This window comes from Clarias gariepinus, chromosome 17 (genome assembly GCF_024256425.1).
Source record: "Clarias gariepinus isolate MV-2021 ecotype Netherlands chromosome 17, CGAR_prim_01v2, whole genome shotgun sequence".
Classification (NCBI taxonomy): Eukaryota; Metazoa; Chordata; class Actinopteri; order Siluriformes; family Clariidae; genus Clarias; species Clarias gariepinus.
The window spans coordinates 9331461-9345838 of NC_071116.1; the positions used below are offsets into that span (position 1 = coordinate 9331461).

The window sequence follows — 14378 nt, forward strand, 5'->3', positions numbered from 1 at the left end:
ACTGGACAATTTTGTAAGGCCAATTAGCCTAATCTGCGTGTATTTGGAGTGTCAGAGAAAACTGGAGGAAATCCACCAAGCATAGGAAGAACATGCAAACTCCATGCACACAGACCCTGAGGGGGGAATCAAACTCTGGGGTGCAAGAGACAGTCCTAACCACTAAACCCACAGTGCCCTATTATTATAATAATTATAATAATAATAATAATAATTATTATTATTATTATTATTATTATTTGATTACAATATAAAGTTTTTTCTATTATGTTTTGAAGCTAGTAAATGACCTGAAGGTGGCACGGTGGCTTAGTGGTTAACACTGTGGCCTCGCACCTCCAGGGTCGAGGGTTCGATTCCCAGCACAGGTTTGTGTGCATAGAGTTTGCATCCTCTCCCTGTGCTTGGTTGGTTTCCTCCAGCAGTCCAAAGACTAATTGGCGGACCCAACTCATGTGTGTGCCCTGTGATGGATTGCCACCCTGTCTCATGTCCTAAGTCTCCTGGGATAGGCTCCAGGCCCACCTGTACACAGGATAGAAGATTTTTTTTAAATCGCGTTTTTCCCCCTGCGCATTCAAACGGATTGATCCGTCTCGCTTTCCGTCCTGCTCGCTTCTGTCATCACTGCATAGAGATGCCTCGGCATTAAAATCTCTTCCTTTTTTAACCTAACGATGGCCGCTAAAGGAGGTTCAAGGGGGTTTTATTTCAACACTGTGCTGTCTTTAGCCCGGTCCTTGGCTGCTCACCGCCAGGCTCCACTTGACAAGGTAATATCAGGACATAAACATTTCAAAGAGGTCACCCAGGCTAACAAGCTAGCAAGCTAAATCCACTTCCTAGAACTAGCCGACTCGAGGCAAAACAGAATGTACCGCCAGCTAATGTGAAAACGGGTGTATTGTCTTCATAAGCTACTTCTGTTCCGGAATATTACCTGAGCACTTTGTTTTTATACTAGCACGAATAATGGAGGCAAGGACGGAGTTAAAGAGGGCATTCCTCTGCATCTTATACAGTATAACCTGAGTTGTGTTTAGACTAGCTGAGAAAGCATTAGCACGAATAATTAGATTGTTATTACTGCTGACATCAGCCTGCAAACATGATCACTGTCTCTCTCACAGTTTAATTTGACAGCCCATTTCACATAGACCAAAAAATATAACATGTATATCTTTTCATTCAACCTGTCTCACACTCACACACACACACACACACAGGGGTGGATTAATAAAGTCCCTGGACTCTAAACAGGTTCATCCTTCCCATCCTGCCACATAAGATCCAAATTACTCATGCATTATTAATATCAAACAGCCATTCTAAGTGTTTGAGACGGTTCAGTCCTGGTGTCCTTTAAGGCACCTGGGACATTTCTTGCTTCCTGCTATATAAACACTCACTTATTTATCGTCTATACTGCTTTATCCTGTATACAGGGTCCTGGGGGGCCTGGAGCCTTTCCCAGTGGGAGTGGGAACGCCAATTAGCCTAATCTGCACTGAGAACACAGGGAGAACATGTAAACTCCATGCACACAGACCCAAGGCAGGAATTAAACACAGACCCTGGTGTTGTAAGGTGACAGTGCTAACCACTAAGCCACCGTGCCGCCCCTTATAAACACATCTATTAAATCTGACTTCAGCATGATGTGCCACAAATGGTTAAAATTGTAAGTTACTGGTTTTCTGATTGGCAGGTTGTCGGTTTGGGCCCCTGTACTGCCAAGTTGGTACTATTGAGCCCGTAAGCAAGGCCCCTAACCTCATCTGCTTCTGGGGTGCTGTATCATGGCTGACCCTGTGCTCGACCCCAGGTGTTTAACTGTGATATGTAAAAATAACAATTTCCCTTTGGGATAAAAAATATATATTTGAGTCTTTTTGGCCCATTTTAAAGGAATACTAAACAATCTGTGCTTCTCTTTTCTTTAATTTGGTCTGATGCCAATTCCCATAACTTCTCTTTCACGCAACAGCAAGCAATCAGTTGAGTGCATCTTTCGAGAAAGTGCATGCAGTCTGTCCCACAGAGAGAGCACGACAAATTTTTACTTTGTTCCTTCCTTGGCATTTTGTGGTTTTTCCTCATGATACGATGAAGGCTTTGCTCTTTCCTTCTTAGGTTTTTATTTACATAGTTGATGTGCATTCATTAATATCCATGTTCACTTGTCTAGCTCCAGTGAGGACCTTGCTTATTAGTCATTATTTACAAATTTACATCTGCACTATAATTAATCACACTTCCTAAGACGTTTTAGATTCTCTACCTTTATACTTGTTTGAAAGCATCTTTGTTGGTGAGTCAAAAATTATACGCACTCTGGTCTTATCAGCGCTTTCCATTCAAAGCTGCTGTCTCCCCAATCACTGCTGTGCAGGTGTTAACATGTTACCTCAGTTAATTTGTAACTGCAGGGCGAGCAAAAATGGATATCCCACTTGTGGTTTGCACAAAAGAAAAGCAGCATGCATTGATTAATTTTTATGATCTGAGGATGTATCTGGTGCAGTTATTTATCAAAGCCTTTGTGACACAATTTAGACTGATGCTCTAAGCAGGGGGTGAAAATTTCTTAAAGAGAATCATTACTGATGACGAGACATGGATTCATCACTAAAATCCAGAGAGTAAACAGCAGACATTCTCAATTGAAGGAAACATCCTCAACTGCTGGCCAATAAAAAGTTATAAAGTCAACCATCAGCTGGAAAATTGATGCTTACAGTTTTCTGGGATTCTCAAGGGCCAGTATTGAAACATTATCAGGAAAAAGGTTCAACAGTCAACAGTGCTTGTTACAGTGAGATGCTTAATAAAAGGGCTGAAGCCTAAACTTCAAGCATCCTAATTATAGTCCTGATCTTGCTCCATCTGACTTTCACCTGTTTGGTCCCTTAAAAACAACCCTGCGAAAAATGAAGGTTTACTTCTGAAGAAGATTTGAAGACAGCGGTGCATTCATGTCTCGAAGCTCAGCCTAAAACAATTTTTACTGAGGCAGTACGACAGTTGACAGTTGGACAAAGTGTAAAGAAAAGCAAGGAGATTCTGTCAATTTTTTTTTTGTCTTTTCTAAAAGATAAAATCAATTTTAAAGCCAGAGTGCAGATAATTTTTGATTCACCCTCATATTTATCTACAGTATCTAGCTATCTATCATGTCTGTCTATATTGTGTTGTGTGTGTGACATTGTGAGAGCCTGCTTATTTACTTTCAATCAACGATTGTTAAATGTACTGTACTGACCACACAGCAGGCTGTTCCTTTTTAAAATCTTATTAAAAAGTATAAGTAAATATCCTGTAATGTAGCAAAATTGCTGATCATTAATCTAAGCAGTTGTTATCTGGCTCTTCAGGTCCAGAAGCTACAATGCATGTGTCCAGTTGATTTCCGTGGTGTTTTCCAGCTGGATGAGAGGAGAAGAGATGCCGTCATAGCACTTGGAATCTTCCTAGTAGAGTCTGAGCTGCAGGTACAAAACACTTGACACTCAAGGACTATTTAGATTGATTTAGTGATTCAATTTAACAGATTTCTACACTACATTTATAGCTAAGCAATGATAATCCAACAGTGGATATTTCTTAACCGATAATCAGTAATCATTTTATTATTATTAGTCATTGATAACCAGATCCACATCTTACACACTGTTTCACATACACAGATTTATTTGTTGCGGCCTGCCACAGTATCAACATTAACTTCCATATATAATGGAATATATAATATATAATTGCATAAAGATCATAGATTTTCCCAGCCTTTTTCTCTAGTAGACCCATCTGTGAATAGCCCAACCCCCTCCGAGCACTAACAGCGGCTGTGTGTATGAACCGCCCATGAAACACTCACAAACATGCAACAGTTTATACTGTTGAATAGTTGGTTTACCAAAAGGGGTTTGGGACAACATCAGTCAGATTTTTGAGAGGGCTTTGTAGAGGAAGTGCATTGTAAGCAGACCGACTCAATCCAGCGTTCATGAAATGAATCTACTCTTTAAATTATGAGGGGTGTTTAAATCAAACCAGGACTTGTGATGAAATTTATCCAGAATACTCTTAGCTGCAGTAAAACATGTAAATGGTGCAGAAGTCACCATGGCTGAGGTGGCTCAGAGCCCACTGCAGTTCATTCTGTGAACATTCAGCGAATTGAACGCCTGAGCCTGGAAAATATAACTTGTCGGCAACTTGGACGTGGAAGAGACGTGTCTGCCTGCAGGAACTGTACACGCAGTCATTCATGAATACCTCTTGCACTTTACAGGAACTCAGCTGGGAGTTATTGCCACATCCCCCATACAGTCCTGACCTCGCTACAAGCCATTTCCACATGTTTGGGCCATTAAAGGAGTAAAGCACTAGTGAAGCACTGGGATAAGTGCATTAGTGTAGCGGGGTTTTATATTGAGAAGTAGAGAGTTTTACTGTGTTCTGTTATTCTGCACAATCAAAAGTACTGGTTTGTCTTGAACACATTTTATATTTTTATATTTTATTAAGCAAAAGGGATTAACAGACTAAGATATAAAACACTAAACAAATTAGTGTCATTTCTTTCTGCTGATTATGTATTGTGTTATTATAAACCGTTAATTTGTGTAAGGAATAAAACATGTCAGGGTGTGCTGTAACAGGAAAATAATCAGGCTGCTATAAAGGAATTATACTTTTATTTGTTTACAGTTGCATTTAATATTGTCTATATTTAGTAAGTCTTCTGTCATGAAATTTTACAATGTTACTTTTACGTCTGTCTGTATTCAGGACACTTATTCTGTAACTGATAAATTTCACAATATCAACATTTATAAATTTTTTATTTTTAAAATAACAATTATTAATAATAATCATAATTATAAAAAAATTATGTAAAAAGTAAGCTTAAGCAGCTTCTTAGGGATTTTGTTTTTAGAGAATTACACATCTTAAAGTCTACAGTTTTTTGCCCTGCAGTTTGGAGATGGAACATGCATGAAATTTTGTTTTAATTTATTTCTTTTAAAATATTGCTTGTTTCGTTTCAGCACAAAGATATTATTGTCCCGTACCTCTTGGGTTTGCTGAAAGGGCTGCCGAAAGTGCAATGGATTGAAGAAAGCTCTGAGAGGAAGGGGAGAGGTAAACCACTCGCACTTCTCCTATATATTTCAATTCAATTTCAACTTTCCTGTAACATTCTCGTTCTTCCTGCAGAAACTCTCCCCGTGGCTGAGAACTTCTGCTTTTGCTTGGTAACTATGCTTTCTGATGTCGCTCAGAGGGATGAGGCTTCACGGATCGAGGTGGGTGCAGCTTCTAGATTCTGCAGTAATTATAAAGAGCTAATTCTAGTGAACCTCCGGTTTGAATTAAACTATTTTGCTCAACAAAAATTATTATTTTATATAAGTGTATTTTAACATCATGGTCCTGCATCTATGTAGATAATTTGTAAGAATATTTTATTGAATATGAAATATGATTGCTAAATGTACATTTCTGGAAAATCCAGTATCCAAGTATTATTTCATATAGAGTTTAGTCCTTTTAGTATACGCAAGGCTTTCTGACTTTATATTTGATATTTGTTCATGTAGGATGGCTGCGTCAAATGTATGTCAGCCTGTCAGAGTAAACATGCAAACCTGTTGGTTTTAGGAGTGGTGTGGAGATTCATAGGGGCTAATGCGGTTAACAGTGTCACCTTGCACGTCCAGCTTTATGGATTTGGTGGGTCTCCTCTTAGTACTCTGGTAGTGCCCGTGAGTGTGTGCATCTGCTTGTGCCCTGTGATGGGTTGGCATCCCGTCCAGGATGTACCCCACCTTAAGTTAACTGGAATACAGCATAGGACCCCCTTTCATCTACACAGGATAAGCTGTGTGGAAAATAGATGGCCCGATAATACATGTATTGTGGCGTTTTTGGAAAAACCTGTCACATGTCACAGTGGATGAATTCTTGTCGAACCAAAATCTGAATTGGATTGTTATTCGTTTAATATTCTTTGACCATGATTAAAAGGAAAAAAAAAGAGCTTCCGATTATGTACTATTATGCAGGTATACTGTTATTTATCTTCTGGGATAGGCTCCAGGTTCTTGTGACCCTAAATACAGGATAAAGTGGTATAGAAGATGAGTGAGAGCACACTTGTGAAATTAATGTAATGTAATTTTTGATTGCTGATTGGATGGATTTAAGGTTAAACGAATCAACCGTTAAATTAAATATAATGTAATCTTTACAGGGATCAGTTTAGCCAAGAGCAAAGATAATGTCTGCTTTGTCGAACACGTTGACTGAATTTTACTTCTGGAAATGAGATTAGACAGACTGATGTGGATAATCCTTATGATCAAAGTAATTATTAATTTCCGTAAATGTGGGTCATCGTTAGACAATCGTGTTATTATTCGTTGTTGTCTGATCGGAATCTTTAAACCTTTTGGGGTTCATTAGATTAATCATAATGTAATCCATTCATTTTTGATTGAGATGCAAACAAAAAACTTTTTTTAAAATAGAAAAGTTATAAGTGGAGTTATTAGAAAATATCTGGTTAGAAAAATGACCATAAAAACCCCAAAAACAGTTTTACCAGGTGGTTTACCAGTCAACCACATGTATCTCTAAAACAAAAATATATTAGCTTGAAAATGTCTAGAAATACCTAGGTTTTGTAATATTATAATTGGGTTGTTGCATTTTTATTTAAAAAAAGAATAGATTCATTAGACTGTATAATGGATATTAGTTAAGGTATTTTCACTTGCTGAGCTATCTTTTTTTTGTAGTGCACTTGAGACACTTGATAATGAGACAAATGTTATTTAAATTTTCCATTTATCAATACGATACAATATTAAATTATTAATTTTTTTTCCTCATCCTGGACAGATTCTGGAGGCTGTCATGGACCTCATGCAGGTCCTCCTCGAAATATGTCGCAACCCTGGGGATCAGGACAAAGGTCTGCATCTGTAACTGTCACCTGTAATTCTGATTTGATTGGTTTCCGATTGATGGATATGAACAGAACAGTGTATATCTTTACCCAGAATACCTGTGTCGATACACACTGCCGTGCTTGCTGGGTGTGGTGCGAGCGTCTGGGCGCTACAGCAACACAGACGAACCGTTGCTGTCCAAGCTGTTCCCGAGGACGACGACGCAGCCGGTGACGGCCCCGGAGGAACCGGAGTCATTGAGGCGGCGCTCGTTCAATGACTTCCGTTCCATCTTGCCCAGCTCGCTGCTCACCGTGTGCCAGAGTGACACACTGCGTCGCAAAACCAGTAGCGTCTCCAGCATCTCCCAGCAGGTGCAGAGTCACAGTGCCACATCACTTATGTCTAATTAGTGTTTTATTTAATAAAATACAACTGTTCAGTGTAGTGGATTGAAGTTTAACTTATTGACCCATAAAAATAATGTAAATGGTGAATAATATCTTTAAACATGTCAAGCCTCTTTATAAAACATTGTCGCGGCAATTATACAGTAATAATCAAGATTATAACCTCTATGTTTTGTAACAGGCTAGTCCAGAACGTACAGGATTGCCTCCAAGTTCTCCCGCTGACCCTTCTGCTCCTTACTTTGAAGGTAAGATTTGAACATCAGAAGTGTCGATATGAAATCAAATTTTCTTAGGGGTGATGTGTTGCTGAACATATTGTTTATAAAAGCATTTATAGGAAAAAATCCAGGAAAACCTACTGTTAAAAGTGTGTGGCATGCTATTTGATATAAAATGAATCTGTTTTTTAGCTTTTACTTATGACTTAACTCAGTGTGTGTGTGTGTGTGTGTGTGTGTGAGAGAGACAGAGAGAGAGTTTTTTTTTAGAAAGGTTTACAGGGTATCTGATTCATAGTAAATGCATGCATTAGGGATGGGATGCTGCAGGGTGCAACAAAAAGGTCAGGAGGTTTTTACTTTTGTGTGGGTGCAATCAGATATAAAATATTATTTAAGTGCCCAAGCAGGATTAAACATGGTCCTCTAGTTGAAACCACACCATGTGTTTGTTCGTGTACATGTATTTGTCATGCTTTTAACAGTGGACATCAATACATAGCAACTTTATAGAAATAGAAAATATGGATATACATTTATATATAAAAATATAGCTTACCAACCAGTCACCTCTTTGACAAAAGAACCTGAGTGATCAGTGAGAGTGGAGAAAGTTCACTACCATAACACTTGATGCCCATTCGACCCCCAGATCTCCTCCTAAAAACAATTCTATCAATAAAAAGTCTGGTCAAAATGAATATGTCTTTTGACTTAAACATTGCCAAAAATTCAATAGATGGATATTCCATCGCTTTGGGCCTTTGTAAGAAAAAGCTGTCCCCTGCTGTAGTTTTCATAATATGAGGTACTAACAAGCAGCCTGCATTGCATCCTATTTCTTGTCTTGGTAATATCTCTTAGATAAAAATTGGCTATCAAAGTAATATTATCTACATAAGCTTTAAACGAACGACCGGAATCTATAAACACACCAAAGTATTTTCCTGCTGTGCCTGATGAAAGAGAAAGGCCATCCAGAGTTATTGTGTGATCAGAAAGCTTACTTCTAGCTGCTTGTGGTCCTGGTACCAGTACTTCTGCCTTGTCAGAATTAAGTAGAAGGACGTTAATAGTGTAACAGTGTATCTATCTATGTATCATTGCATTGCACTCATAATTATACCAATATTTCTCTTGCTTTGTCCTGTGTGTAATTATGTTGATTATAGCTGGATCATACCTACCCGATGGCAGCGCTGTAGACCCCGATTACTACTTTTCCACCATCAGCTCCAGTTTCTCTGTGTCTCCGCTCTTCACTGGCAGCAGCACTAGGGGCTTTGACGTCCCTTTGGACATGCTGAAGCGTCTCCTTCAAATGGTTAGCACTCCAAATTCGTCCTTTTTATTTATAATATACAGTGTCTGGCCAAACAAGAAGTCCAACACATCAGGAATATTGATCACCATTAGCTTTGATTAAGGTGCACAGTGTGGCGTATTCATGTTTGAAAATGATCCCTCATGTTCACATCCATGATTGTTATAACCTGGTCCTGACCAAATGAAGCAAACCCAGATCATAACACTAAGCACTGTGAATGATGGGTGCATCGCTTCCTACCCTGATGCACCCATAACTCTGGTATAGGGTCAGTCTGAACTCATCAGACCACCTGACCTTTTTCCATTGCTGTTGTAAGTTTAATCTTTAGCAAATATTTTTTTATCCTGAGGATTAGTCTCACTACTTATGGTTTTCTTATGGCCACACAGCTGTTTAGTTCCACTCTTCAGCTGTCATCACATTGTGCATGTGGAAGTGCTCTTATTTTAATTTTTAAACATAGTTTTTTTTTTTTTTTTTTAACCATGCATCTTTGTTAAGCATTTTGTTTTTTTTTATGATCACATTTCCTCCACAAAGTTGAAAGTTCAGCATAGTTACAGGTTTTAATAATGTTTTAGACATTTTTCAACTCAATTCCAGTAATTTCAAATCTCCTCAATTGTTTTTGTTACTTGATGCACACCAATAATTAGACCCTTCTGCTGTGGTGACATTTTTGCCAAACACTGTAGACATAGAAGGATGAATGCATGAGTAGATATGAGATTATTAGATGGCAGGTAGATGTGTGAATAGACACAAGAATGTATTTATTAAATTGTTTCTGTTTTATATTGTTAAAAGATGTGGGAATAGACACCAAACAGAACAGTAAATGTGCTAAATACAACATGAGGAAATAGCTGAAATGAAGAGATTATTTCAGCAAATTCTGCTTGTACTTCTCATGCACTCTCATGACGATTTTTTGTTATCAGATTGAACAGTTTGTCGCTGAGACGTTTTTAAAGAAACTCGATCAAACTATGGTGGAGGTTTTAGAGGTAAGGCGCATTATCACATTCATCAGCGTTTGTTGCTGACTCATCCTGGGTCAGTAATATTGCAGTCGCTCTATGATCATGCTGTCTGTTGCAGACTCACCCTGGTCATCATCTCTTCTACAAAACCTTTAGTGACCCACTGTATGCGGCAATATTTAAAATGCTGAGGGACACGCTGTACTACATGAAAGGCATTGGAGGTAATAATGCATTATTCATAATGTATTTATTAAGCTTGTTAACTAATGAATGATTTGTTACCTTTAATAAAATTGTAGATGCGTGTAATATGGGACAAGTTGGTTCCTCTTTTTTCTTTTTCTTTTTTTCTATCCTGAAGTTAATTAAAAAAACGGCTCATCAAACCCAGAATGCATGAAGTAATTTTTTCTGAAGTTTCTCCCATAAGGGAAAACTTACTGACGACTCACAGCTGGCATTTCTTTCATTAAGCAAGCGCCACGGCTTCAAGCAAATGCTAAACTAATTATGAAGCATTCAGCCAATCTCAGTCCATGATAATGTGCATCTTCTAAATTATCTGTTATTTAAACATTTTTTTTTTGAAATTATGTCTTATATCACTGTAAACATTAAGACCCTGTGTTGTATGTGCAGACCTGCAGACGTCGTATGTGAAAGAGGTGCACGACTTTGTGCTGGAGCAGTTCAGCAGCAGCCAGTCAGAGCTACAGCGAATCCTGCATGATGTGGAGTCCCTGCACAGCGAGCTGAGCCCACTTAAGTTACGTTGCCAGGCCAACGCTGCGTGCGTGGACCTCATGGTGTGGGCTGTCACTGAGGAACAGGGTAAAAGCACCGTAATTTAAGGGAGCTTATTCTTTTAAATATGTGTAAACACTATAGATTATGCTTTCAAGAATCGTACTATAATGAGCTGTTCAACCAGACAGCCTGTTTTGGTGGTCTCCGTGCTCAGCGCTGAATTAATTTGTGATGCCACACAAGGCAGTAGTGGTTAATAGCTCATATAAAAGTAGACACTCAGGGCTTTAAGAGTTTTTTTATAAATATATTTCTTTTTTATAACTGTTATAATTACTGTTGTAAATACTGTTATAACTCTATTTTAGCAGATGCATACTGAGATTTACTATCAAAAAGACTTGTATTGTGCTGTCCATTTTATCTCACTACCAAGGTTAATGTAAAGAGGAATTAATTGTTTGCCCAGCAGGGGGCTCACACAGATCCCATTTCTCATTACCCTCCTCATTAGCTGCGGAACACAAAGTCATGCTATTCTACGTCCAGAAACCCAACAGTGTTCTGACTTGTCCTATAACACAAATGCAGTAATAAACTTTTATTCATTTGTTTATACTGATTAAAAAGTCAATTTACATGTCACATCTACTGCTAGAAAGGGTTAAAGGTAGGGTTGAATAAAAAATTATGATAATAATTGCTGTGCCCTGCCTTAACTACAAGTGCGCCCTCTTGTGGTGTGCCCCGAGAATTATTATGCAACACAAAAACTGCATCAGCCAATAATTATCTGATTTCAATTAGCATTGGTAAAGCTAATGTTCATATAGCTATGCAGTGGAAATGTTTAAGCTTTAGACATCTTTAGAATGACTGTTTCTACCCGTCATGATCTTAGTAGGAAATAAGCCTAGAAATAAAAACATTTAAATAAAAAAACAAGTTTTAAAGGAATATAAAATAATTATATATATATATATATATATATATATATATATATATATATATATATATATGTATTATTTTTGTATTTTTTGTATTTTTTTTTTATTTTATTCCACTTCCCGATAGGTGCTGAAAATCTTTGCACTAAGCTGTCTGAGAAGCTGCAGTCTAAGACGTCCAGTAAGGTCATCATCGCACACATGCCACTGCTCATCTGCTGTCTGCAGGTTAGTGATTGAAAGCAATCAGAATCTTAAATCAGAATCTATCCCAGTTTCAGGGTGTAATTAATTCCAAACCTCAAGTACAGTTGGGTTTCTGTCCATTGTTATGCATATGACACATTTGCAAACAGTGAAAGCTAAAGGCACAGTGGCAGGAAAACATGCAGTGCCGATGAATTCACTACTGAATCACTCAAGTGTGACAGATATATATATCTTTTTGCATATCATTGTAATTTCATGTTGGTTGGTAATAAAATAACAACTAATGATTATAAAAATGCATATACTGTAATTGTAGATAAGATGTCACTTACTAAAAGGAAATTAAGAATATTACATCTTATAAGCACTTTGGTAACACCAATATACATTACTTAAAAGTAATAATGAATATAATTCCTGATAGACTAATAGATGTTCTGATGCTGTGTTGCTCTAGGGTCTTGGAAGGCTGTGTGAACGCTTCCCAGTGGTGGCTCACTCAGTCACCACGTCTTTGAGAGACTTCCTGGTGGTGCCGTCCCCTGTTCTGGTCAAGCTTTACAAATACCACAGCCAGTATGCCAGTGGTGAGACCCTTTAGCTCTGTCGCAACTAAAGTGGCTACTGATTTAACTCAAATACACTAGTACGGCACTCAGTTATGTTATTAGAGTCAGGGCAATCAAGAATCAGGCTTAGTCTGGTTAAATTAAGTAAATTATTTTCCTCTTTTTATTTAAAAAAGGGACCGGTGAGATTAAGATCCACGTGACCAATGAGCATTCCCAGTCCACCTTCAGTGCCCACTCCAGTAAGAAAAGTCAGCCATCCATGTATGAGCAGCTGCGGGACATCTCCATAGACAACATCTGCAGGTAAACAATGGATGTCACACTGTAATGAGTGTACTGTAGGAAATTCAGACTATGGAGGGAAAATATTATTTTAAAATGATTTTGTTTGCCGTTTAATTAATCTTAAAATATTTATTTCAACATAGGAGCCTGAAAGCAGGACTGACCATGGATTCTGTCATTGTTGAGGCGTTTCTTGCCAGCCTGTCCAACCGTCTTTACATCTCACAGGAAAATGACAAGTACGTCTTTGTGCTTTGTTGCTCAGACTGAATATCTGTTTTTTTCAGAATAAATGTGGTTAGCCATAACTCAATCAGTCAATCAGCCATAACTTTAAAAACCACTGACAGGTAAAATGAATAACATTAATTATCTCATCATAGTTGGACTTGTCAAGGCGTGAACTATTTTAGGCAACAAGTGTGAACAGTCAATTCTCGAAGCTGATATGGTAGAAGCAGGAAAAATAGATGAGTGTACAGTAGGAATCTAAATGACTTTAATAAAGGGGCTTATTGTGATGCCTAGACAATTAGGTCTCCAAAATGGAAGATCTCATGGGGTGTTTGTGATATGCAGTGGTTAGTGGCTACCAACAGTGGTCCAAGAAAGGCTACCGGAGAAAGGGTCATGGGAAATAATTCTCACTTATCCACAAGGGTGGTAAAGCTAGTCTGTCTGATCTTGTCTCACAAAAGACCTACTGTAGCACACATTGCTGATATAAATTTTGGGGGCATGTACTGTAGCTAAAGAACTGTCGGAATGCCTTTGCTAATCCCTGTCCACCACGGAAAGCACCTACAATAGGCATGGCAAGGTGTTCTAGTCTAATGACTTTTTTTTAGAAATAGCACCAGGGTATACAACGGGAAAAAAACAAGCTGATGGAGGCAATGTGATATTCTGGGCAATGTTCAAAAGCACTCCAAAACTATACTGGAATGGTTTGAGGAACATGACAAAAGAGTTTAAGGACCTTTAAATTCTGCAGATTTCAATCCAATCAAGCATAATCAATGAGATGTGCTGTACAAACACATCCAATCCATGGCAGCCCCACCTTGCAACCTAAAACCCAAAGGCTTGCTGCTAACGTCTTTGTGCTAGGTAACACAGCACACCTTTAAAGGTCTTGTGAAGTCCACACCTAAAGGAGTCAAAGCTGTTTTGGTGGCACTAGGGCTTTCTATGCAATGTTAGACAGATGGTTTTGATGTTGTTTCCAATCGTTGTATATCATTTTGATTGTAAGCAGTCTCACTGGAATGTTGCTACCGCTTTTCTAGGGATGCTCACCTTATTCCGGATCATACAATTCGGGCATTGGGGCACATTGCGGTGGCCTTGAGGGACACGCCACGTGTAATGGAACCCATCCTGCAGATCCTACAGCAGAAGTTCTGTCAGCCACCCTCACAACTCGATGTGTTGATCATTGACCAGCTGGGCTGCATGGTCATCACTGGAAATGTAAGTTTCTGCATGCGTACACACACAGAGTTAAAAAAAAAATGCAGACCTGATGATAAATGCAGACCTAAGTAATATTCAAGACAGGTTGGTTAAATTATGGTTAAAATAAATATAAAAAATAAACAGCATCATTGTTAGATTACATATCTGTTTAAAATCTTTTACCCTGTCTCCTTGCTCCCAAAAAGTGTCTATATGTATACACAATTGTGCTTTCTCAGTCATAAACAGATACCGA

At 38.3% G+C, this 14378-nt stretch overlaps 1 protein-coding gene across 2 annotated transcripts in view; it reads left to right on the forward strand.

Moving 5' to 3' along the window:
- The first annotated feature begins 617 nt into the window (after positions 1–617).
- pi4kaa (phosphatidylinositol 4-kinase, catalytic, alpha a) overlaps positions 618–14378 on the forward strand; it is a 44820-nt gene continuing 31059 nt past the window's right edge. For both annotated transcript variants that reach the window (XM_053516185.1, XM_053516186.1), the window contains exons 1-16: positions 618–773; positions 3375–3491; positions 5052–5145; positions 5221–5309; positions 6907–6979; positions 7068–7330; positions 7548–7614; positions 8760–8911; positions 9859–9924; positions 10019–10124; positions 10543–10734; positions 11725–11825; positions 12265–12394; positions 12553–12682; positions 12808–12903; positions 13954–14137. In XM_053516185.1, the coding sequence (XP_053372160.1) occupies positions 678–773; positions 3375–3491; positions 5052–5145; positions 5221–5309; positions 6907–6979; positions 7068–7330; positions 7548–7614; positions 8760–8911; positions 9859–9924; positions 10019–10124; positions 10543–10734; positions 11725–11825; positions 12265–12394; positions 12553–12682; positions 12808–12903; positions 13954–14137 (1956 nt within the window). In that variant the 5' untranslated portion in view covers positions 618–677. The remainder of the gene's footprint in view (positions 774–3374; positions 3492–5051; positions 5146–5220; positions 5310–6906; positions 6980–7067; positions 7331–7547; positions 7615–8759; positions 8912–9858; positions 9925–10018; positions 10125–10542; positions 10735–11724; positions 11826–12264; positions 12395–12552; positions 12683–12807; positions 12904–13953; positions 14138–14378) is intronic.